The following is a 25,391-nucleotide window of genomic DNA, read 5'->3' as shown; positions in this document are numbered from 1 at the left end:
GAGCTCTAGAACGCAGAAGTGGAGCAGCGTGTTCAGTATTAGGGAATGTCTTAAAAGAGCAACAACTAATCAACTAATTATATATATACATCTATATTTCTTTTTTAATCTTGTCTTGTTTGGGGTTGTAGTGTTGAGGCAGTGCCTGGCACAAAGGCATGATGCTTAACTTGGGAGAAACCTGTGGAGTAAAGATATCACCACCAATGCCTGTCTTCTCTTCTTCACGCTGTTGCTCCATCCCCCTGAGAGAAAGATTAGGCATTAGTGTTTGCAGGTCATGAGTAGAATTATTGTTGCTTTTCCTTCATTTTCCCCTTCATTAGATGTGGGGAGAGTCTGTCAGATATTTTAAGGCTGCATTGTCATATGGCCCTACAATCACATCAGCCAAGAGCTTGTAGGGGCATCAGTCTCAAATTCTGTACGTGGTGTGGGAGCAGTGATGTGCCTGGGGAGGGCACTTAGACACTGAACTCTAATGGCCAGGCAGGCTTGATGTTGAAACAGTAGATTTTGGGGTAAGATAAAGGTACACAATTTAAAAAAAAAAATTTTTTTGCCTGCACAAAGAGGCTGAAGCAGTTTCATGTAAGACACGTAGGAGGATGGGGGAGAATCAACATTTGCCAAACAGAAAGGGATAAAATCTGGTGGAATAACAAACTTTCTGTGAAGCTAAGAGAAAAACGATAAATAAAAAATGAAACCCCCAAAACCTGAGGAGATTTGCAGGGGAGGAGAGGAGAAGTGGAGGCACAGAATCTTGTTTATATTTGAAGTCAGTTCACGCAGATCAAGAAGTGTGCTTCTAGAGGCCATATGAGTGTCTCTGAATAATGTGTCTCTGAATATTTTGATGATTAGATTGCTCTTTTGTGTGTGTATGTGTGCATATGACAAGAATTTTCCAAAAGCGCTTGGTCACTGAGGCATTCAAGCTGTGCAGCAGCTTGGCAGTACGTGCTTTGCTAAGTCAGTGGGCAAGCACTGTGCTGGCATTTGAAAGTTTTTTTTCTTCTGTCTAAACCTTGGGTTAAAAACAAGCTCAAAACAAAACTGGCGATGAGGCCCAGGCAGTGTAAAGGTGTCTGTGAAGCATTACGTAAACAGTCCTTGCTTATGGCTTAGTTGGTTCATTTTTTGGTGTGTGTCAGAATAGGTTTATTCTTGTGAGGCTGTGTGACATCATCCACTTAGCAGGGGGGTGTGAGACAGCAGGATAGTGTATGAGGTTGTTTGCAGCTGTCCGAGGGGTAAGCATTTTGCTGAGAGAAAGCAAAACAAAACCAGCTTTAAGAGTGGTTGGTTTTTTTATGCTTCATTGGAGAAAGTGTTAAAAGTCTAAATTACACTTTTCCTGATGGAAAAGCAAGGGTGTTGCTGAGAGCACCCTTTTGAGCAAGGATGTTGCTGAGAAATGTGTGTGTGTCTGTGGAGTATTTGTAAGAGTGGCTGCAGGAGCTCTGAGGTCTGTTTAATTCTTCTCTTCCATTAGCCCATGAAGCAAAACGAGTGGGAGGTCTGTGAAGCCAGATCAGTGTTGATGAGGGAGAACACAGTTCCCAATGCAAAGATTTAGAAACTCTCTTTAATACTGCATGAAAAGCTGAGCAAGAAGGTGTGACTGGGTGTGGGAGCCAGCAGTACTTGGGCTGGAATCAAAGGACATCTCATGAGGACAGGGCAGATACAGAGTAGTGCACCCCTTCCATGTTGTGATGTCTGTACTGGGCATCAGTCTGGATTCCTCCCCTACTGGGAGTCTTAAAAGAACACTTAAAAGAGCCCAAAAAAGACAAGATTTAAAAAAAAAAACAAACCTAGTTGTTGCTCTTTTAAGACATTGAGTCCAGATTTGCTCAAGTCAAAGAGGATTTGGGTTCAGGATAGTGGTAGTTGCCTGAAGCTGTGAGAGGCTGGGCTAATAGTCCAGACTAGTCTTCTGACTTGGGGCACTGTAAATCTGAACTGGAGGGCCGTGCAACAAGCATAATTGTCTCTGGCCATGTGGATCACAGCAGCACTGCCCTGGGCATCCCCATTATAAAGCAGGCAACTCAAGAACCCGAGGTTTTCCTCTGTGTGGACCTGAAACAGAATGATTGGGATGTGGATGTTTCTGGCCTTGGTGAGTTTTTAGGAGAGTGGTCTGATTTTTCTGAAGAGGGAGCCATGTGGCTCAGGGAAGATTGGGCTGGTGTGTGACTTGATGCATAGTTTGTTTTCCTCTCTGAGGTATCTTTGTTTCTGTTTAGAATTCTATCTGCTGTGCTGAGAGCTGGGTCTTGTTTAATCAGTTTGGTTCTGATTACTTCCATGTATCCATGGGTCTCATCTTGAATTCAGTGTTTTGCATTACAAATCTGCTCTCCAGAGGGACAGGATATATAGCTCCATCTGCCACATCCAGTTTTAGCCCTTTTTCACGGCGCCCTGTTAACAGGTGACATGCACAGTCCAACGAGATTCCAGCTAATTGTTGATGTGTAATTAGGAAGATGAGTGCTGGGTGGACCCTCTTCTGCAAAATGGAGGAACTGCTGCAGAGATGGGGAGTACTGGCAGGACCTCCTGGTGCAGCTCCCATGCTCACTCCATCCCGGAGCCTGCCTTGGCACTGAAGGGTGAGATGAGGCACAAGAGCTGGATTATTCTTCTCACGTGCCAGCTTCTAAATGCCAGAGGAGACACAGGGAAGTAGATGTATCATTTGTTCTCTTTTGTTTTGTGACATTTGGATGACAGTGTTCTTGAAATGGTCATTTATGCTGTTACTGTTGTGAGAAAGAGGTTAGTCTAAAATCAGTATGTGGAAGTGCTAATAAATACAGTGTTTATGCACTCTCAGTGGATAGATGCCTATTTTGATTTCATATCTCATTGTTCTGCTAGAGCAAAACCTCTTGTTGCTGCAGGATTATGAGAGAGAAATTGTATAGTTTTAGGCTTTTCTCAAGGTAGAAAACTAGAATTCAAATGGTTTGCAGCCTTTCGCTCCAAAGTGGTGGTATAAATTGTTGCACTTAAAACTAAAGGTTTGGTGGAATTTTGAGATTAAAATTAGTCCAGAAAATGTTTGCAGGGTAATTTTGTTTTTATAGAAGCCTGGTAACTAGAGCAAGCGTCTATGTTTTCAAGATAGCAGTATTTGCTCTTCAGAGTTTTGTAGTGGATTTCGTTTGTTTATTTTTCTGATTTTTAAAATCTGTTGTCACTAAATAGTGTCAGGGAGGCAGAATGTTCTCACTTTATAGTTGGGGAGTACAGGGTGCAGAGATGAAGGCACCTGACAAGGCTGTGAGAGTCCTTGCACCTGAAAGCAGGGTTTGGAGCTCTGGACCTGCCTGGCTTCTGTGAAAACAGGCACTCTGCTCCACTATATCAGATGGAAAAGCAAAGCACAACAGGGGTGTTGGAGATTTTTCAAAAGAAAATAACAATGCATTCACCATAAAATAAATGCATGGTGTCATTTTTATAGAAATACATGTGTACAGGTGTAAAATACACACAAATGTTATGTGAATATGTGTTCACATCATGTTAAAAAGTCCTTGGAAAGAAACTCTTGGAAGATCTCTATCAGAGTCAAGCAGAAGAAGTGAGATCTGCTGGTTCAATAAAATCTGGGAGTCACAGCATCAGAGGCTGCAGTCTCAGTGCAGGGGAAGCCTAACAAGATATTGTGCACTGGCTCATCCCTGCTTTTGGGGGGCCTTTTCTGGGATTTTATAGCCCTGTGCTGCTGTCTCATAGCATGGACAAAATCTGATCATCCAGTCTAGGAAGGCCCCAGGGAAGGAGCTTGCAAATTGTATTTTGAATACAGTGAGTGGGTTTGTATCCTCTACCTTTAAGTATTCTGTTGTATACTTGATGACTTGGACAGTTGAAATGAAAAACTTCCCTTGAAACAATATATTGAGAGATGAAAGTTTTGAGCAACGGCTCTGGCAGGTAGTTGTGAAACACAAGTGTAGTTTAGAGCTGTTCTAAAACAGCTGTAATGACAGTACTATCATATATTGCTGCTGTCAGAGAAAAACACTATTTCTTCCTCTGTGGGGAAAGGGAAATAGCTGGTTAACACTACAAACTTACCTCCTGAGATTTACCTTTTCAGATGAAGCACTAAGGGAAAATGTGAGGCTTTCTTATGAAGTAGATATTGTTAGATGTATTTGTTACTTGCTTTGCTGCCAGGGTTAATGAGGTGACTGGAGGCCAAGTAAATGTAATGTATTCATAGGTAATAGTATTAAAAATGAAGCCTGAAAAGGCTGGCTGGCAGCCAGTCTGGGGTCCCCTCTTTTCTCACCATTCCACTTAGAGATAAGCTGTGAAGAGGAGCATCTGTGAGAAATGGGAGGTGAGGCAAAAAAATGTTTAAAGTTGTGGCTCACTATTTAATTTCCAAACAACACCAGGGAGTGCTGGTTCCTGTTCGGTAGTTTATTAGGGAGTGTAGTGTAAAGTTGTTTCAGCACAGGCAGCTGTGGTCTGTCAGAGCTGCACTTACCACTCACTTCCCAGGGCTCATGGGAACTGATGTCCAACTTGACCCAGTATTTCTGCTGATCTTGAGTTGTGCATAACACTTCTCAGCAGAAATACAAATTTATCGTAAAATTGGATATGAAGTCTTACATAGCAGCATGGTGCAAAACATAGGTGGGGTGAATTTTATTAGTATTTATATCCATAAAAGTTAATTTTAGAGATTGTAAAGGATGAGAGCACTGCTGTAGTGGATTTATGGTGTTTCATGAAAAAGATGCCTGCATCTCCAGTTTTAGAAAGCATGATGTTAGAGTGTGGCTTTTATATTATTACTTGGGCCGTTTTGCCATCCCCCTCGTTTATGGAGTGATGCTTTGTGTTTTTAATGTATATTTCTGTTTTGATTCATTCTAGTTTCACAGCTATGTCCTTATTTAATCGTTCTGAATAATGCAAAGCTGTTTTGATTACATCAGCAGGGCAGTTAATGTCCACACAACTGACAATCATTCTTCAATTTGTGCAATTAGAGTAAAGCTTGGGTCCTAAGTGGTAGAAATATGAGCAGGTCTGATGCTGCTATGCTCTTGTCTGCTCTTGGTTTATGTGCAGTGGAGGTGATTGTACCCTGCTCCTGAGCCAGTGTGTATTTACTTCAGCTTAATTAAGCACCAGCCCTCCCAGTGCTTTGCCTCCTAGTGCAGTCAGTGATCTTGATTCATTGGTTGGTCTGGAAAGAAGATAACAACCATGGCATAAAGGATGGGGTGTTTTTTCGTGCTGGTATGTGCTCATCACTGCTAAGTGCTTCCATTGATTACAGCAGCGTGAACACAGCTGAAAACAACACGGTTGGTGGTTTCTAGGAATGCTCATGCTACCTTTACTGAACCCTTGCCTTGTTACTTGAGGACTTTATTTTGAAACAGAAGAGGAAATGTCAGGCAAACATGTGCAAATGCTTGTTGTGATTGCCATTTGGAGGGGCTACCTGCCGACTCTTTCCCAGCTGTACATGCTGAGCATCCTAGCAGGCAGGCTCTGGTTGCTCTTGGGGTGTTACTGGAACCAGTCAGGAGAAACAGAGCAGGTACAGGCACAACTGGGATAGCTGGGTGGGTGAACGGAGGCGTCCACTGTGCTGCAGTGGTTGTATGAGCGTCGTGTCATGTTAGCCTGAACTTTTAAATGGCAGGTGAAAAGCTTCAGCTAATGCTCCTTTAATAATTAATTGATGTGAACAGGCACATCTTTGAGCCATTTTCATTTTATATGGTATGATAGACTTTTGATTAATTACCCTGGCTTGTAGGGTTGTAATAGATAAGTGTCTTACTTAAGGGAAGGAAAGGCTGTGCTTTCCTTGTCATTGAGCAAGCACTAATGGATCAGGTAGGCTGAAGTGCATGCACCCTCACAGGCACACAGCTCTCCTGCCAAGCCACATGAAAAACGTCAGTCTCTCTTGAGTGCATCTGTTTACTTTGTTGTGTGTTTGGACTGGACACACCGCCATAGGCACTGCTGGAATAGAAATTAATTCTTGTAAAGGGGCAGTAAGCTAATTTAGGCCCCTTCTTTCTTAATCAGCTTGGCTACCTCATGTTGTGCCTAATTGAGATTACAAATTGCATCCTCTCAACTGTCTTGGTATACACTGAAGCATTAGGAAATGCATGAGGAAAGAGAGCAAAGGGAGGGGAAATGCAGACATAGGCAGTGATGTATGGGACCTCTGGGGCTAGACCTACTGCAGTCAAATTGCCCATGTTGGCTTCCTGATTAGGCTGGCTGCCTCGATTAGGGCAGGCCATGCTCTCAACAAGGTCTTAAATGCTGCTGCGAGACCCCTTGGTGCTGCACCTGTTTAATCTAAATTAGAACGGTGTATTTTTATTGAATTTAGTATGAAAATGAATGATACAGTGGCCTCTAGGGCACTCTTGTAATACAGTTTTGTATATAAAAATGCTTTTCCTCTTCCCCATGTTTTTGTGAATGGACAGAGTAAAGACAGCCCTTTTCAAACTAGTGTTGAACTGGGAGTGTTTGCAGTTTGATCTTGTGACTCCATCCATCTCCATCCCCCCTAGATACTATTAGCCTGAGATAACTGGGCACTGCTTGGCAACCTTTCATCTCCAGCACGCGTACGGCTGTCCCTGAGATGCAGCCGTTGCTCTGAAAACACAGCAGAGTCAGAAAAAAGCTTAAAAGTGCTTATTAATGGTTCTTTGGGTTTTTGTGAATGATTTCCCCCACAGGCAGGGTAAGAGAGCCCAGGAGTGACAGAGGTGCTCTCAGCAGCGGTTGTATCAGCACCTGACAAGGATTTTCTGGTAGCACCATGCTGAAGTAGATCGGGTTGTGGCCACTGTTGTTTCTCACTGTTCTTCAGCTGTGTGAGCTGAGATGAAAGGGTTTGTTATCTGATGCTTTCTCCAGAAGTTAATAAACCTAAAGGACATTTAGCATTCTCTCTGCCCCCTAGATTCAATTGCTGAGCGTGGAATGGTTCAGAAGACTTTGTGTAGTTCAGGATTCAAAGCCGCTTGAATAAACTCAGGGTTTAATAAACAAAAGATGGATGAGACGGTTCACTGTTTTTCCCTGCACATTTGCCTAAGGCTTTCAGCTGTCCAGAAAAATGACAAACTACATCAAACAGAACCAGTTATTGGTAGCAGGGTGTTTTTTTTAATATTTCATTTCAAGAAAGTTGCTGCTAAGGTGTTTTCTATAGCTTCTGATACACTCTATCGGGGAAAGAAAAAAAAAAGAGTAAAAAAAAAATCCTGTTTGGAAAACAGTTTAAAAAGTCAGTGACGATAATCATGAATTTACATCTATCTCTTGATAGAAATCTTTCTATATTAATGTTAATTGGAAATGTTTTAAAGGTAACATTTAGTAATATTTTAGCACTGTCGCCTGTAGTAGGATTTTGACCTTTTCATTGCCCCTGTGAGCCTGGGTTATTAATCAAGGAAATTGCACATGAGACATGAGGAATGTCTGAGATAATTTACCAGATTCTGCAGGTCCTTTCTTGTGGACAAAAATACCTAAAACTTGGACTTCTTTAACTTGTAGAGGAGTCAAATTACAATAGTTGTACATGGTGTGTGCTTTAACTCTCAGCTTGCTAACAGCTCAGAGACTGCTGGCTGCTCTGAAAGCTTGGGAGGATATGAGTACGTGCTGTTACAAACTTGGAGGGGTTAAGAGGGCTTGTAGTTAATCCAAAATATAAAAATGCTACAGCAGCAGAATTGCTTCAAGCTCTTTTAAAAGTCCTTTCAAGTTAAGATGACATTGCTTTTGGTTTAATATAATGAATTCAGTAAAGCAAGAAGGCACTAGCTGTTCTGCTTGTTCTCACTCTCTGGTGAGGAAAAGGGGGCTTATAGGATTCTCGTTCAGCTAAATAAAGTTTGGCTTGCATGTAGTGTGATAAATTCAAGTGGCATGCTTTCGAAGATAAAGAGCCAAGTGTCTGCAGCTTTTGTGCCTCCAGTAATTTGCAAGCAACTCTTTTGGACAGTTGATGGAAAAGGTTTTGGGGATGGTGGGCTTTCCCAGGGTAGTTGGTCTGTTGGAAAAAAATAATCAGCTTTGTGTGGTTCATGCAAAGGTCTGTCAGTTGTTATTTAGTCTTGGTCTTAACGATGGCTACTGCCTCTGTGTCTGCTGTGCCTGGAGTTTCACTTGCCTTCCTGCGCATCCTCCCTTCAGGCAGTGGTTTGATCAGCTTTCCCTTTCCTGTTTGCACAGCTGACAAATGAAGTCCTGCTGGCTCCACTGGCAGTGCTGGTGCTGCTGGGCAGTGAAGGCTCTGAGGAGGCTGCAGGACAGGTGCTTGCAGCTTGTGAGATGGAGTTTGCCAGGCCCTTGAAAGGGTGTCCTCCTCCCAGCCATGGTACAGAGTCAGGGTTGATCCTGTAGCTGAACACCAAACAGGACTTGGGGCACAGTCCTGCTGTGGATCCCTTCCTGGAGAAGGTTGTCAGGGCGGGCATGTGGCAATGGTTAAATGTCTGGCAGTCAGTGGAGAACTTTTAAATGATAGACACCACAGTATATCCAAGAGCTTTGTCATGTAATCAAAGGATAAGGGTTTTCCATTTTTGCTGACAAAGGTACAAGAGGGATGCTTGGATGTGTAAAGCTCTGACTGTTTATTTCAGCCCTTGGGAACTCTCATCTTGACTTTGCTCAGAAAGGGTCCCATTTGCTAGGGATGGTCACTTCGGTTCAGGGAGCTCTGAGTCTTAATTGGATTTCAATGAATACTGTCAAGGGAGAGACATACTTTTATTTTGTATTTTTAATGTTCCTATCAGACAACAGATCAGCCTGGCTTCCTTAGATACCAGGTCTCAGGCACGCTCGTTTGGGCAAATGCTGGTTCACCTGACTGTCTGAAGCCTGTAAGTGTTGGTGGAAGAGCTAGCCCAGAATATTTTCTCACAGAGATCTACACCACCATGATCCATCTGGTGTGAGGCTTTAGTGCTTCTGTGGGTAGGACAGAAGTGCACCAGAGCAGTGGGGAATCTGCAGCACCTTAAGCAGACTTACACTGCTGGTGTCCTCAGTGTGACCCAGAAGGTTAATCCGTCAGGAATTATATTGTCTGTGAGCTTGGAGAACAGAATAAGCTTTATTCTGAACAGTGCTGTTTCATGAGGGATAGCTGTTCAAATTCCTTCATGTATTCTTTTTTAAAGGGTTGTACACAAATTATTTCTCATAAACTACCTGCGTACATAAAACGCATTTTCTGTTGCCAGCATCTCCTAGAGTTGGATTGCTGATCCAGCCCTGACAGTGCCTTGGGTACTTTGTTCTTTTGCTTAAGAAGCTGATCACTGATACTTTTCCAAATGTTTCCATATCTTTAATATTAGTTGAGAATACCTAATGCATTGCTCCTACAGAAAGAGAGGACACCAGCTGCATCAGATGAGTTCCTGTTCTCTTGCCTCCTCCCTGAGAATCAGGATTGGCCCCTGTTCTTTGTGGAAGAGATTTGAGATGCATTTTCTTTAGAAGACCTGGTAAAAGTGATAAAGGAAAAACCAAAAGACATATGCATGAGTCTGTCTCAGAGCCCTTTTCAGAAACCTTGTCTACCCTCTGAAAACATAAAATTACCTTGTACATTGTATATAATTTAGGCTGCGTTTTTTTTCCTCACACTTCAACTCTCAAAGAATGTTTCTTTTTAAAGGATAAAATACAAAAATAAAATTTAAACCAAACCTGTCAGTAAAGGGTAATGCATTCTAAAATAAAGCCTCTGTGCTTTGAACCTGTGCTGGTTGGCCCCTAAAATGCTAGTGGGGTACTTCCCTGCTATAACTCTTTCTGGAACACTTCATAGATGCTTACCAGGTAGAAAGACTTGGTTTACTAGCCATGGAGTAAAGAAGCAAGACTCTTTTAAGAAGTTTCTGGGAGAGCATCAGGTCAGTGGGAAATGCCTTAGAATTTCTAACATGAAATCTGTGGCTCTGTCTACAAGTATCTACCTTTCTCCTGCTCAGAAGTGTTGGATGATTCTGAATGATTAACTAATTTTTTCAAGCAATGGGTGGGCTGCCTTTACTACAGGGAGTGTTATGGGTTCTGTGTGAGGAAGAGACACCTCTTCATTGCTCTGTCCTCAACCCATCCCATTTTGGGGTCTTTGCTACGTGAGGTGGGTGAGAACACTTGATTCGACTGGACCTGCCCCGACCTTCCCCATTGGAGCCACAGTGCTGGTGTGTGTCACTTCCCATGAACGTAACGCTGGCATTGTGGGTGGTATGTGCGGAGCAGAGCTGCTCATTTCTTGACAAGGATCCAGTGATACAAGAGGTCCTGTACATGACGGGTGATATTCCCTACACTTTCTAAAATTTAATGCTTTGATGCAGAAATTGGGGAATGAGTACATTCCAAGCATAGGCTGGCCTCTGTTCCGCAGTGTGCATACTAGCAGCTCCTTCTGCAGGACTGTCCTGACCTTGTTTATTTTGGACTTAGGCACCGTAAAATAGCTTGCTAATTGCTGCTCATTTAGAATTATAATTAGGTGTTACCAGATGAGTTCTGTAATACACAATTAAAATGTTATAAAAAATTTTGTGGCTTTTAATACTTCATTTATTGGTTAAAATTTAATTCAGAGTACACTGATTGCAAGCTCTCTGTGTATGTGCATAATTATTAAAACCCACAAGGGTAAAACCAAAGCAGGTTTGAGTGATGCAGAATCCATGCACTGCCTGGAGGTCAAGCAGCCAGGGATATGAGCTCTCGCATTGGGTGACTTTGTCCTGCTTTTCTGTAGCCTGACTGAACATAGGACTGGTGTGAACGTGGTGTTGTGTGCTCTTGCTGGTTGGGTAAAACCACCCCTCTGCTCATGCCTGGCTCAGGTAGGCACACTATAGAAGTGATGGACACAGAGCTGCAGACTCGGAGCGCACAAGCTTTCAGAGGGAATGTCATCAAAGCCACTTTGATGCGTTAGTCTGCAGGTAAGAAAAAGCTTGGGCATCTGGTTGCATTGCGTATCCAAAAGTAAGTGCTTAAAACTTGGAGCATGTTTCCCAAATGTCAGTAAGAGCTTCAGAGCCATTGTTTCTTGGCAGCTGAGGAGCTGCTGTGCTGCTGTTGATTTAATATGTTTGGTTTTGATGAACAAAGTGCTGTATTTTGTGTTGTTAGCCCCACGCCAGCATCAGCCATGTGGAGGAAGAAGGGGCTGTTCCTTTTCCTGGAGCTGTACATAACCTGGTCCATCTTAAGCTTTTCCTTTGTTTTTCATTAAGCTAGGTAATATCTTTCGGCTTTAAGATCTGTTCTGTTTTTCTGCTGGAAGCTTTTTTCTCTTCAGGATTTTACATTCTGGCAACTAACAAATTAAAATAGCTTTCCTCCTAAGTACGCTAAAACGTACATTGAATCTCATTTCAACGGCGCCAAGTATGCATTTCAGCACACTAATGCACGAATGGATTGAAAAACCAGCTAGCAGTAATTTTCTTTCCTTAGGTTTTACTGAATAGCATCCCAAGAAGCTACACATTATGTATTACCCTCTTTATGTGTTACTCAAGGTCATGTAAAGGTGGACGCCTGGAAGGAAAGAGTGAATGATTTCAATAGGAAAGCTCAAAGTTGCTGCAGATGGCATATGGGATGTCTTATTTTTCAAAGGTCTTTCCATCTGCTATTGGCAGAAGTCTCCATTAGAAAAGGGCAGTTTTGTGTGAGGTACATAATTTATATATTTTTCAGGTTGATCTTGTATTAGAATTCAGGTTTCAGACTGTTAGCATGGGACCTTTCTCCTGGTAGAGAGAATGCACAGAAGTTATAAGATCTGAGTTACATATGAAATGCTCTCAAAGTCTGAGGAAGAGAAGCTTTTTAAGACTGAGTTATAAAAATCAAAAGCAAGCTACTGTCTTGTGGAAGCAGATGTGGTGGTGTAATTTGTTTCCCTTTTTTCCTTTGAATACTTCACTTGAGGTTGAATTGCAAAACTTAATTTTTTTGGAGTGATAGGGTGTAATGGAGGAGCACCAAGAGGTGAAGAATGTCCCATATGTCTCTATCTGTGCCATGTGTGTGCTGTGCTGAATGTGAGAACTGATCCCTCCTGCTGCCTCTCCAGTGCAGAAATAACAAAGCCACTGGAAGTAGCTACATAAGTGCCATGCACTGAATACCCTTGGTTAGCAAAGCGTGCCTTTTCTGGTAGTCAGAAAATTGCTGGATATAAAAAGCAAAGTCGCGCATGATCTGTGATAAATTTAGTGTGGGTTTTATTGTGGGTGAGGAGGGTCTGTGGGAGGTTCAGGTTCACTCAAGATGCAAAGGAGCAGCAAGGGTTGTGTAGGGGTGGTGAAGTACCCAGCTTACCTGAGAGGTAGTAATGTTTACCTTTGCTTTATGTTTTGGATTTCTTTCTGAGGTTGGCAGAGGCAACCATTACAGGTTCATTAACGTGTGCAGAATATTGTTAACCTTCCCACCTTTTCTCATCTTTCTAATCCGAAGCAGATGAGGGTTGTGCATCCTTGATAAGGTTTCAGGCAGCACAGATCCATAGCCATGTGGAACCTTCCTATCTGCTGCCTGTAAGTGCTCAGCCACTTGTGTGTGGTCTCCACATAAGAACTGACTTGCAGAATGTGTGTGTGGAAGCAGATTTTGGCCTGTTTGAGGAGTCCTGGCATTTGGTTTGTGGCATGAAAGATGGGAGATGGCTGGTCTGTCCAGAAAGTGTTGGATTTGCTGCAGCCTTGATGCAGCTGTTATCTCAGTCTCTCTGGACAGAAAGTAACTAGAAAACTGCTGCTTTGATCTGACAAACAAAGAAGACTTGTAAAATATATTAATTGATTTTTTCTTCCATCAAACAGCTTGAACACACAGCCTCAGATCTGAGTGAGACAAAATCTGATGTGTATATGTTCTGTGTGCCTTACTGTACAGAATGTGATGCTAAAAACCTGAATTTAATTTTTAGCTTGAGGTGCTACTGAAGGGGGGAAGTAGTTTGGAATAAAAACTTAGGAACAGAAATTCTAGTACTAAGAGTTAAGATTGACTTCTACCATTAAATCAGGATTTGACAATTTGCAGACCTTTAGCTGCTTCATCTTCAATGAGCATTCTATTACACCTAGGCCTTTTTTTATTTATATCTCTTTAATATGGCTTAGGTGCTATGTCGTATATGCCACTTCAGATGCTGTTTTCTTTTGGCAAAGCAAAGCTAGGAGGCCTTACTAGAAGGAAAATAAAAAAAGGAATAATCATAAATTTAGCATCTTATTACAATAAGCTTGATTGCATCTCGGTTTCTTTAGAGGTTACAGAAACAGTTTTCATTTTTCATACAGAAGGCAATTGCATGAAACCTGTGCTTTCATAGTTCTTGCTTATTAGTTGTGGAGGGAATTTCTGGGTGCTGTCTTCCAGATGCCAAAATGCCTCCAGAGCCAGCGAACTGCAGGATGCTGGGGGCGTTCTGCATGGAGAGAGTTCAGTTTAATAAATGTAATAAGTCCGTTTACCCTACTGGGCTCTGTTAACTACCTGCATATAAACTGAGCATACATAATGTTTGGGCAAAGGTTATGGAAGCAGTTTGCAGGAAAGGCTAGCTCCAGAACACACCGAAACAGCAGCTATTCTTATTTTAGCCCTCAGTAACACACGCAATAATGGGGTTCAAGCAGTATCTGTGCTTGAGACAGTAATAACAACTGTGATATAATTAACTTCAAAGCCCTTTGGGAGAGAATAATTCCAAAATCTAGCATTGAAAATGTTCGTAGTTTCACAAGATGAGAATTACAGGAAGTTTAATTGGATACATAAACCCTCCAGTAGGGCATAAGTTGTCTGCTAAATGATGGCATTAGGAAGAAGCCAGCCCTGTGGCAGCCTGCTGCTGTCTTCTCCTGCATGGGTTAGTGCTGGCTGACAGGGGTGGCTGGGGCAGGGGGGATCCCGTCTGGTGGAGCCCAGGTCTAGAAGGGATGGCAGCTAGGATGTGTCTGGGAACTTGGCACTTTGTGTGTGCTTGGTGCCTTGTGGAAAAGGATTAGTCTCTGTGAGCGGGATCAAAGCAGTAAGTCGTTTTTTACCCCATTCCATGTGTGACTGTGGCTGTGAGACAGTGGGTGGGGGGTTTGTCGCCAGCGTGTGTGTTCTTTCCAGAGCCTGGCTTAAAATAGCTGCAGACACAAGGAGTTGCTCAGGATTATTTAATTATATGATCAATTGCCAAGATGCTGCAGCATCAGCAAGGTTGAAGGCGTTTGTGGACTCCTCACATACGTCTTCATGAGTGGCCATGGCTATGGTGAATGTAGGGAATGAATACATCTTTGAGCTCAGAGAGGTAAAGAAGGTGAAAATGTGAATGATGATAAACTTTAGAAAGGGTAACTTACAAGAAAGTGAACAAGTTAGTCAAAGCATTTGTAATATTACAATGGGAAAAAGTAACAGTAGAAGAGAAAAAGGGCGGGTGCAAGGCGGGAGTGAGTCAGTTCCTTGGAGTGGTTTGAAATCAGTAGAGGAACATAAGGAAGCAAACTGGGAAAAGCAGTTAAATTAGCAAGCAGTTAGCTGGGAGTAATTCACTCTAGGTAGGTGGCAGGCTTGAGAAGCTGTTTGAGATGAAAATTTGGAAACCGAACTCCCATTTATCAGTAGAAAAGTGTATAAAGTAAAAGGAGTATAAAAGCAAAATTGAAAGATGTAAGGTGGACTTTGAAGAACTGCTGACTATACGAAGAAGATAAATAATTTAGGTAAATCAGTGCCATTGTCTTGCGTGAAAATTTGTCTTGGTGGATGATGGGAGGTTAAGGAAGGTAGTTAAGGAAGAGGAGTGTGCTGCCAAAGAGGAAAATTACTACTTTGCATCAGTTTTTAACCACTGAAAATACTGTAGAAGACTTTGTACTAGTATTGTGCTCAGTAATTCTAAATATAAAAGCTAAGCAAATTCCAGAAATTGAGGTCTTGGCAAAAGCAGATTTAGAATAAGCTGTTAATCTGAAAGGCATTAAGTGAGCAGACCCCGGTAGTATGCTATGTTACATAAAACATAACTGAACTTCCACAAAAGTAAGTTTTTTTTTTTGTTAAAAAGAACAACTTTCCCCCTCCCCTTCAGAAAAAGTTTTTATGTACTTTATACTCTGGTTGAAGCAAAAAATTCCTGCAGAAATAACACAATACTTGAAAATCGTGTTCTCACAGGGTCCAACTTTGATGGATTACTGTGAAGAAAATTTCTAGAAGTTGCTCGGAGTCTCCAAGCTGGAGAAAGGACTTGTTCAGATTCTGGGCTGTCTCTGAAAAATTTTGACACCAAGGTCTCTAATGAAGCTGAGTAGATATGTGGATAGAGTAAAACCATTCTTACAAAGAGGAAGCTGATTTTAATTTTGAATTAGAATTGATTTAGGATTTAGTTTGGCTTCAAGCCATTAGACATCGTGCAAATCCCTGAAGGGATGGAAGGACAGGTTATCCTTCATCTGGTCAATCATTTGCATTTTAAAATCAGTTCTGGTGCTCAGTGGATCTCAGGTCTGCCCTGCCTCGCATGTTTTGTCAGTCTGAGCGATGCAGAACCAGTGTGTTTGGCACTGCTGGAGCCAGGTGCAGGAGTAACAGGACCACAGCTGTACAGTCAATGGCACTCAGCTGTGGTGTGTCGTATGCAGCAAGCCCAGAAGAACCGTGTTTCTCAGCTCTCTCTCTCTTTAGTTTAAAACCACCTGTCTGCACCCTGGCTGTGCAGAACTTAATGCCCTGGCAGTGAGTGTAGAGCAGACTACCTAGTGATTTTAGCCCTTGCACTCTTTTCTGTTGTGCTGAATTCATTTAAGCCTGTTATAGTGCAGTCATTTTTATTGGGAATATATTGTCATGTGTACAGTAGAAAAAAAATTAGTAGAAAAAGCACAGAAATTCTTGCTTTGTGGAAATGTCTGACTCATGAGCATGTATCTTCACTTTAGTGGCGTTTGCTGATAGTTAAGGAATGGGTGAATTTAAATTTTTTTTCTGTAGGACTTTCTGCTGCCCTGGATCTGTAATTCATGTGTCTGGATGCAGTGCTGGGCCTATTCTGTAAATGTAAGAGACCTCTGTTGAAAGGCCAATATTCAATAGTTTACTTCTTTTAAGAAGACTTTACAGCAGACATTAGGAGCCTTTACACTTGGGTAGAGTGATCTACAGCAATCTGTGCTTAGTGCTCACTGTGAGTGATAGCTGGGCTTGTGAGGCTCAAGGCTGATCTATATTTTAAGTGGATGTTTTAACTTATCTCCATAGTTATTTAACAGGCCCCTTCATAATCCTTGTTCTGGTGGAAAAATTCCTCTTTCTTATCTAGTATTGTCTGCAGGCAATGACACCTTCAGAAATTAATGTCTTCAGAACCAAATGTAGCCACTAAAGCTGACAGGAATATTCAAGTTGTGCTTGTATGCTGGTTAAAAGTGGCTCTGCTCCTCTCCTTGGGTCGAGTTGGGATTGCATGTTCAGGATCACAGTGACCTGTAGCTGAGCCAGCTTATGCCTAAACACTTCTCACTTTTTTGTCCTTTATCAAAATAAGGGGAATCTTTTTAAAGCACTTCTGAGATATTCTTGCTGTTACATATGTTGCTCCATACCAATCTGCCTGTATTAGTTTGTTGGTTTGGTTTGGGGTTTTCCCCCCAGATTATGGGATATTTTGGGTTTTCTTTTTGTTTCTTCCTACCCCATTTTCATTTTCTTTACAAACAAGTGATGAAACATTTTTTTTTCTGGGAAAAATACTTCTGGGGAGGGGTGTGTTTCCTTTTTTTTTTTTTTTTTTTTTTGACTGCTTACTGAGAATATTCAACAAATGGACTTTTGTTTCCTTTATCCCATTCTCACAGTTTCATGCCTTCATGCCATGGCTAGTTATACCTCTCTACTCCTTTCCTGGTGTTTTAAAATCTTCTTGTACTTACAGATAGCTATCAAATCCTTAGCCAGTCTGTCTAGTGCTTGTGACATGACAGAGATTTTTATCCTTCCTCATTCTTGAATTGCATCAGTTGTCCCTCCTCTACAGACGGTTTGAGAGTCTTGCAGCTGAGTGCACCAGACTGATGCTCCGGGCCTGCTCACACCTGGGTCCCAGAGGTGGCACCTCTGCTCATATGGCAGTTTCTTTAGCTCTTGGCCTTTTTATTGTATTGCAAGCTCATAGGAAGTTCCTCCCTAAATCTATTCTAGTGTTGCCATCGTTGCCATCTTCATATATCTCCCCACTGAATCTCTCTAATACATTCCCTGCATGTGGGAGTTCGGAGTGAAATGAGACTCATTTTGTCTTTTTTGGCCATATTGCTGTACTCCCCAAGTCTCTTTATATTATATTTCTCGCAGAAAGGCACAAAGAAATCTATGCTAAAGGAATACTGATGTAGTGAAGTGAAACATTGAAAAGTCATTAGCTTGTGTGTAACTGCTTCCACAACTTTTAATGTGTGCAATATGATGATCTTGAGTTATATGGTGTGTCATGGTTTTCCTGTTCCTCCTTCTGGGCACAGATGAGGCATTATGTACAGAGCAAAGCAGCTGAGCTGTAGCCAGTTATTGTTCTCACTTTTAACAGAATAAAGAGCTGCCTTATTGCTCTGTGTGGTGCTTGATCACCATTGCAGATGTGACACCCCAGAGTTGATCAGGTGGTATTATGTTGATTGGGTCCCTCTGGAGCACTGGTTTCCCTTCAGATGCTTGTGTAAAATATAGAGAGTAGGGGTCCAGAAGGAAAATTTGATTTTGTTGCACCTGCAGTAGCGCTGGGAGAAGCTGATGTAGTTTCAGCCTTGTCTTTACCATAATCTGGATGTGCCCAGTTGGTATTTTCTGACCTGCATCCTTGGGCTCTCCTTGAGAATGCTCAGGAAGCTTCCACCTTGAAAAACAAACAAAATTGTTTCAGGTTCCTTTTTGACAAGACACTGTTACATACCCAGGTCAGATAAGGACATTGCTTATGCACTGGGCTCACCTTCCCACTCTGTAAGTTTCTCCAGAGTCTCTTAACAGTGTTTCACAGCAATGGCAATGTCAGTACTCACACACCCAACGAAACCTGGCAGTTCCATGGATGTACAGGGGTTCCTGGAGGGAACTTTTTTGTGCTGACTTCTTAAATTCTTTGGGTTGCAAAGTAGCTTAACCTAAAAAGTGATTTTATTGCAGTATTTTTGTCCTGGTTTGGAATGGGCAGGCTTGCTTTGGCAATGCTTTTCCTCACCGTGCCAGTCTTGGCTGGTGACCCACGTGACACTTGTTTCAGTTCAGATTATCTTACAGAAGAGTTCATAGAAAACATAAGCTATTCAATGCTGGTTTGAAATTCCTCTTGACTCTTTAAAGTTGACTGCTTTTTCTAATCTCTTTGCAATCTCCTGTGAGACATACTCATTGCCAGAATTTCTTAGTACCATAGTACCATATGTTGGTATTCTTGGCTCTGTTTTAAATGAGTCCAGCTTTTTCTGCCTGTCTGAAAGAATCAAACCATGTAGGTTTCAAAAAATGTCCTCGAGACCGCCTCTTTTCCATCCACCTGCCCTGCAGCAAAAACCTGATATATTTAAATGAATATTGCTAGTTTTTTGTTGTGCTTTCCTGCTTTCTAGTTTTCTGCCAAACTAGCTCTTGGTAGCTCTAACACTGGGTTTGGAGCAGAGGCAGGAGTTTAGTTTGCTAAACTCAAAGCTGTTTTTACGAAGCCATCTGGAGTGCTTAGCCTCAGCCTAATTTTGGGTTATGTAGTCTAGAGTTTATAATATTGCCAGGACCAGATGCAGAAGAAGAAATGAGAATGTACGTGTGTTTTTGAAAAACCTTCTTGTACTGTGTTTGGGCTCCCAAATGCAATATTGGTTGTGAGATGCTGGCCAAAGCAGTGAGATTAAAGGAGGCCTTTGAATGAGGGGACTGAGATCATCTGGTGCCCAGGAAATGAGTCCAGAATCAAGTGAGAGCAGCCTGAGGAGGCATGAGGCACAGGACACATTAAGAATTGTAGGAGCATTTGGTATTTTGTAGGAGTATTTGGTCAGTTGCTGTTGTACTTGATTTTGCCAAAGCAATACTGACTTTGTATTTGTTTAGATTTGTTGCCAAAATCTACTGATATTATCTGGGTTTTAGCTCCTTTCCATCCTAGGCTGCCTTCTGCCCCAGGAAAGGAAGCCTTGAGCATTGGTTCAGGATTGCTGATTAACACTGTCAGAGTAACACTGCCCCTTCTAAGGGTTAACTGAGCTTCAGCTGACATCCTTGCTTTGAGTTTTGTGTTGTCTGGTTGAGAGAGAGCATTGTCCCTTCTGAAAAATGGGAAAGCTGAACCACTGGGAGAAGCTTTTAATATTTTCACTTTCAAAAGGGGATGACAGCTACTGAGATTTATAAAATTTTAAAACATTCCAATTTAAAGCTCTTTAATTATTGAATGCAGACAACTTTTCCATAGGCAGAGCAACCATGGAAAGAGGAAGTGGGAAATTTTGATCCTGTTAAAGGCCAAAGGTGGTCTATTAACTTTGGAGGGACAGACAGCAGTCTGGCATAAGAAAATCTGGCTTTTCTACCAGATGGTAAATTATTTAGAGCACTAAACAGTTGAAAAAGATCAAGTCTATGAAGCATCTGGTAGGGTATCTGACGATTCATCCGTGTTGCATGGTGCATGGTGTATGTATCTCGTGAGCTAGAGAGGAAAGTTCCAAATCTGTTGAAACTGGAAAGAACCTTGATCACATTTACTGAAAAAAGAGAGAAATCAAGAGACAGACCTATTCTTTAACTGAGGTTTTTGTGTTCCTGAGAGTTACTTCTGAATGAAGGCTGTGGAGGTGCCATTGACAAGACTCTGAGCAATCTGTGCTCAAGATACACCGTTAGATGAGACACTTTTGTTGTTAATGGAAGTGAATGAAAGAGGAAAAGCTCTCTGAAAGCTATTCATTCCCAGTGTGGTCTGACAAATACCTAAGATGTTTCAACACCACCTGTAAAACTCGTTCTCTGTCCTAATCTTAGAGAGCTTGACACACATCATTAGTTTTGACACAGTAATTTCAACCCTTGGTGTTTCCCACCCCCTCCCCAGGAAGAGTAGCCTCTTAGGGTTCTGGTGGCTGTTGAGGCAGATATAATGCTGCTTAAAGTGCTTCAGTGGATTCCCTTCTCCAGGCAGCACAAAGTACCTCTGTACATGCAGAATTTAGAAACAGAATTGTCACTCTTGATCCAGGCATTTCTTCCCACTCCTGTGTGGGTCATATCTGGGGAACTGGCTAACACTGGGCCAACTCCTCAGGGACTGAACTGTTCTGTCATTGGAATAGAGCTTATGCAGCTATAATGATACAACTACCTGTATCTGTCTTTGCTATGTAAGACATGTACGTGTTGCTTTTAGTAATCATTTGGTGAGAGTTGAGTGAGGATAGGGAAGTTGGAAGGCAGCAAAGACAACTGAGTGTGTGGCTGGTACAAAGAGCTTCTTCTGCAGTGTTCAAAATTTTGCTGCTGAACTTAGTTCGATTTATGCCTTCTCATTGAGACAATAAAAGCGGGATGAGATGATCAGTATTCTCTCTGCATCTAGGTTAGAACTAGGTTATTTTGTAAAGTATTTTCAGATGTCTTGGCTGCAGAAGATGTTGCATAAATAAAGATTTCTCTGTGTTGTGTGATATTATAACATGTGAAAAGATTTACTGTGCAAATACAGTAACAGAATGGAGAAGAATCATGATCTCCTGTTTGTTAGTACTATGCACTGTAAATATTTGCCAAGGTAGATTCTCTTGAGATTTCTTGTGGATTTCCCTAGGCATGATCATTGCTGCCATTCTTTGAGCACCGTGTTTTTGTCAGAAGTAGACATGTTTGTTACTTGTGATACTTCCATCAAAAGCTCAGCGGTTTCCAAAAAAAACAATACACTTCCAAACCTAGCAACATTCAGAAATAACTTTGTTAGAGCAGTCTTGAAGATGTTTTTGAAATGTCTGCCAACATGAGTAAGAGGGGCATGTTGGGCCATGAACAATGTGCACAGTTGCGGGTACTTTGCTTCAGGGATGCTTACGGGGTCCACTCTGGCTGGCATTGGCCAGCATGAGATTTTTTCACTAATAATGCTGTGTTGATAAGTTTGGTAACTTCTGCGGCTTAGTGGAGAATCGCATCTATTTCAAATAACGCTTGGGCTTGCACTGAGCTGCCTGGTACTGGCACTTTGAGCCCCTGTCATTGCAGTGTGGTTGCTGAGGACATGGTGCTTACTAGCTCCTTTTAAAGTCTGTTTTAATAGTTAGATCTTAGACTCTGAGGTGGAAGTACAATGAATATATTCTCATTAAAAGATAAAGAGGGCAGATACATAGAAATTGTATTCTTTTTTAATACTTACCTTTTTTGGGTTGGTTTTCAAGGAATTTTCTGTATTTCAGTATTCAAGCAGATGCACAAGTTAAGGCAATTTGCAAGATAATTTTCATTGTTTAGGAGAGGGAATATCCAATCATGAATCCTTTTAGGTAGTCATTGCCTTTGTTTTGGGGAGTTTGAAGCTGAGGTGTTTGCTTTGGGTAAAGCTTCTCTTCATAGACTTCTTTCCTTACTAATATTCTGCTGGGACTCTGGTGGCCCTGTGAGCTGTCAGCTGATCCAACCCAGCTTCTGTTTCTTCTGCTTGAACCTTCTGAGACTTGTCTGGTGTACACCAGCCCAGCTGGATGGTCCAAGCTGTGCTTCACATGCAGTTTGATCACAAACCCTCCCTACACATGCCGTCAACCACATCTGTGTAGGGCACATGGAGGGAGAGTTACAAGACTGTTGCTTGTATGTAATGTGCAGCTTCAGAACTATTTGTCGTGAACAACAGCAACTAAAGGATGCATTAATGGGCCATAAACCAGACTGTAGATGAAGGTAAACTTGGAGACACATGCATTTATGCCTGCTGACCCTTGAAATCAGCTTATTGAATTCAGAGGCGTGTGTGGTGCTCTACTGCTCATGCAGGGAAGATAGGTAAATTTCTCTTCAAAAGTCTCTGAAATGATGTCTTTGTAATGCAGTTTGGTATGCTGTCAGTTAATCTGTGTGTCATAATAATTTTCCTTTTCTTCCCCTTTTGATTTGCAGGAGTAAGTCTGTGTCTGTAACACTGGATGTACTGACCACTTGCCTCAGACTGAAGAGGACTTGCTCTACTTTGGAATATGGTGCCTAACTTCTGCATCCCAGTACTCACTGTGCCAGCAGCCATCCTCTGCTGTTTGATGCTGCCTTTAGCAGGAGCGGACAGTAAGTAACATTTGGTTTTGGAAAGCTTGAATGCCTTGCAGAATTTCTTTCCAGAAATATTAAACCTTCTTTGTACTGGAAACTGAGGGCTAAGAGGCAGCTCCCCCCCAGTCTTCTATTTCCCAATGTGCGCATTGCAGATAAACAGGGTGTGTGTGAAGGGGCACAAGTAGAACTAAAAAGACTGACAAAAATTATTCAAGTGCAGAAGGAATTTCTGTAGTAGCTGCAAGATCAAAACCTGACAGTTTGATTTTTAACACGCAGAGATGAGTAAAGAAAATTGGGGGCGGAGGAAGAAAGAAGTATTGGGGTCACAATAATCCCTGTTACTTTTTCCTTGTTCTTTTGCCAGCTCTCATAATTTGTGTAGCACTGAGACATCTCTCCTGAGTCAGCAGGCAGTTGCTGTTGGAGAAAGCTGTTGGGGAAGGGGGTGTGAGTTCTTACCTTCTGGTGTAGCTCTCCTACACCTATATTTTGGCAGAATTGGAGTACAGTGTTTCCTTGTCGTCATACTTTTGGCTGTTGTGTCCTGGTAGTCCCATGGAGTTGTTGTGACTGGCTTTAATTAGCCCAGTCCAGCCAGGGGGAAATATGTGCACAAAATGCTTTTGTGGACAGACAAGAGGAGAAAAACATGGCTAATGGTAGCCTACTAAAACCACCTTGTAGTAGGAATGTCTTTATGGCATGGGTTATGCAGAGAGCAGGAAACCTTGTGGCTTTTTTGCATAATCTTGAGATGTGTATTTGTTAAGCAATCCCCAAGTATTTGTGCAGACCCTCTCCCTTTGTTTTTTTAACCTGTACCCAGATTTTCAGCGTCCACATGTCTGCACATTCATCACAGACTCTGGCAGTTGTGAATACTCTTCCCTCTGAAAATATCCAGGGCTCCTGGGATGCTTGAGCTGTAGCTGAGGTGACCATGATGCACCTCCTGAGCTGCCAGCAATCATCTCTTTCTCACTGCAGCTTTATTCACCGGGCTTATAATTAGATGTAGTTTTGTGAAAGTTGCAGGAGATCTTGATTCATTTTGGTAGGAGCCTGGCTGAATGTAGGAAATAGACTGGGGTGGGTGGGTCCGAAATGTCCTTGACTGAAAGAAAGACCTAAATTTAGAGAAGCTAGAAAGAAGGGTGAAGGAGGGATATGAAGAAACAAAACAATTCTTTTGTTGTCATTAGGGATGCCTTGCACAGGCAGCAGATTATTATGGGTCTGTATGAGTCTGAGCTGCCCAGTTAAACTGGAGGCAGCAGCTGTGTCCTTCCTCAGCTTACTTTGCTGTCTGCTGGTGCTGTTGAAAGGTGCTTATGCAGATGACTTTGTCTGCTCACTGTAGCCCATTTGGAGTCTGGCGTAGAGAAGTATTTGTGTAGTCTTTTGAGGTGTATAAAAATTCCTTGAAATTTATTATCTTCATATTGACTTCTGCAAAGGAGAGAAGCGTCACTCACATTGCAGATGTGCAGAAGCTGGAGGAGCTTGAGATGTCCTAGGACAGTTCTTGGCCTGAGGATAACTTGTGGTAGAGGTGATTTGCTGATTTTGTGGAATATTTCCACATCATTAAATTTAACAAAATTGGCTCCGTTTCTATGTGGTGTTTCAGATGTGGAACATTTCTGCATTAAGCAGCAAGTTTATCTGTATGTATGTCTTTTTCTCTGGTGCAGACTGACTCAGAATTGCTTTTTCCTAATCTGGAAGGCAGCTCTGGAGGGCACTGACCTTTTAACCACCACAGCCACCATGGATTAATCAAGGGTTTCCTAGGATGGAAAGTGTTGCTCTGTGTATTTTAGCAACTTAGAGTTTTTCTATCATCTTACCCACTGAACCTTGCCACCGACCCTCAGAGGCTGGGAGCTGTGCGAAAGGACCTGGCTACTCTGTGCCTCTGCAGGGGTAAAATGTCAGCCCCAAGCCCTGCATTTTATGGGAGATGCCTTCAGTGATGCAGACAAGTGATGCAGTAGTGAGTCTGCCATTGGAGAGTCCTGATTCAGGATAGTGAATCAGGTAGTGAAGGGCAAGGGGAAGATGCAACAATAAAAGGACGCTGGAGCTTCCAGAAGAAGCTAGAGGTATTCTGGGAAAGGAGCACCCCATGCGCACACTCCTCCATTTTTTAGCCCCCATAGCATCCTGTTGGCTTTGGTGAAAGAGCATTTATCTGCCCTGGTAAGGTAATGTTCCCAAGAAATCACTGATTCTTCCTTTTCCCCACTGCAGTGCTACTTGGAGTCAGTGGAGAGATGGGCAGGCTCTGTATCTGCAAAGCATTCCTGCATTTCCCCCACTAAAAACAGCAGGATAGCGGGAGCAGGGTTATCCCGGGATTTTCTGGAGTCAGTCCCCAGATTGCTTTTTATAGGGGCAGGAGCAGGATGGCTGGAGAGGGGCTGTGCTGCATCTCTGGCAGCAGCGTGGCTGCGGCTGGATGCTCAGGGAGCACCCGTGGCTGGGTCTTCCCTCCCTTCCCACCTGCTGTTGTTGTAACACATCTCAGTGTCGCTGCTCTAGCTTCCTGGCAGTTAAGGCAGCTGGCAGAAAGCTGGATGTTAACGCCTGAGATAAAGCAGATTTAGTGTGTATTGCCTGGTGGAATTAGCACCGGGCTGTGCCGGTGCCTCCCCTGGAATCGAGTTCACAGGAGCTGTGAAGAATGTCAGCGACGAGGTGATGAAAGGGCATCCAAAGGTTAAACCGAGTGGCAGAGTGTCAGAAAAAGAGGGGCTCTCTGGGTGCCTCCCTGGCAGCAAGGGGGGAGTGATGGTTTCCTGGCTGCTCTGGTGGGGTGCTGGGAGGAGAAGGTGAGGGGGAAGGGGCACATGCGCACAAACGGAGGATGCAGAAGTGCTAATTTGGCAGACAGCTATTTCAAATCCTCCCCAGCTTTTACAGACTGCAATAAGAAACTATTAAATTTTCTCTGTGATCTGACTGTGTTTCTG

General features: G+C 42.5%; 1 protein-coding gene across 9 annotated transcripts in view; it reads left to right on the top strand.

Moving 5' to 3' along the window:
- PTPRF (protein tyrosine phosphatase receptor type F) overlaps positions 1 to 25,391 on the top strand; it is a 376,474-nt gene that overhangs the window by 109,145 nt on the left and 241,938 nt on the right. For all 9 annotated transcript variants that reach the window (XM_066325048.1, XM_066325045.1, XM_066325044.1 and 6 more), the window contains exon 3: positions 22,264 to 22,425. In XM_066325048.1, the coding sequence (XP_066181145.1) occupies positions 22,341 to 22,425 (85 nt within the window). In that variant the 5' untranslated portion in view covers positions 22,264 to 22,340. The remainder of the gene's footprint in view (positions 1 to 22,263; positions 22,426 to 25,391) is intronic.

Source organism: Sylvia atricapilla, chromosome 9 (assembly GCF_009819655.1).
Source record: "Sylvia atricapilla isolate bSylAtr1 chromosome 9, bSylAtr1.pri, whole genome shotgun sequence".
In the NCBI taxonomy this organism is placed as follows: Eukaryota; Metazoa; Chordata; class Aves; order Passeriformes; family Sylviidae; genus Sylvia; species Sylvia atricapilla.
The sequence above is the reverse complement of the archived record's forward strand: the minus strand, read 5'-3'. Positions and strand labels throughout refer to the sequence as shown.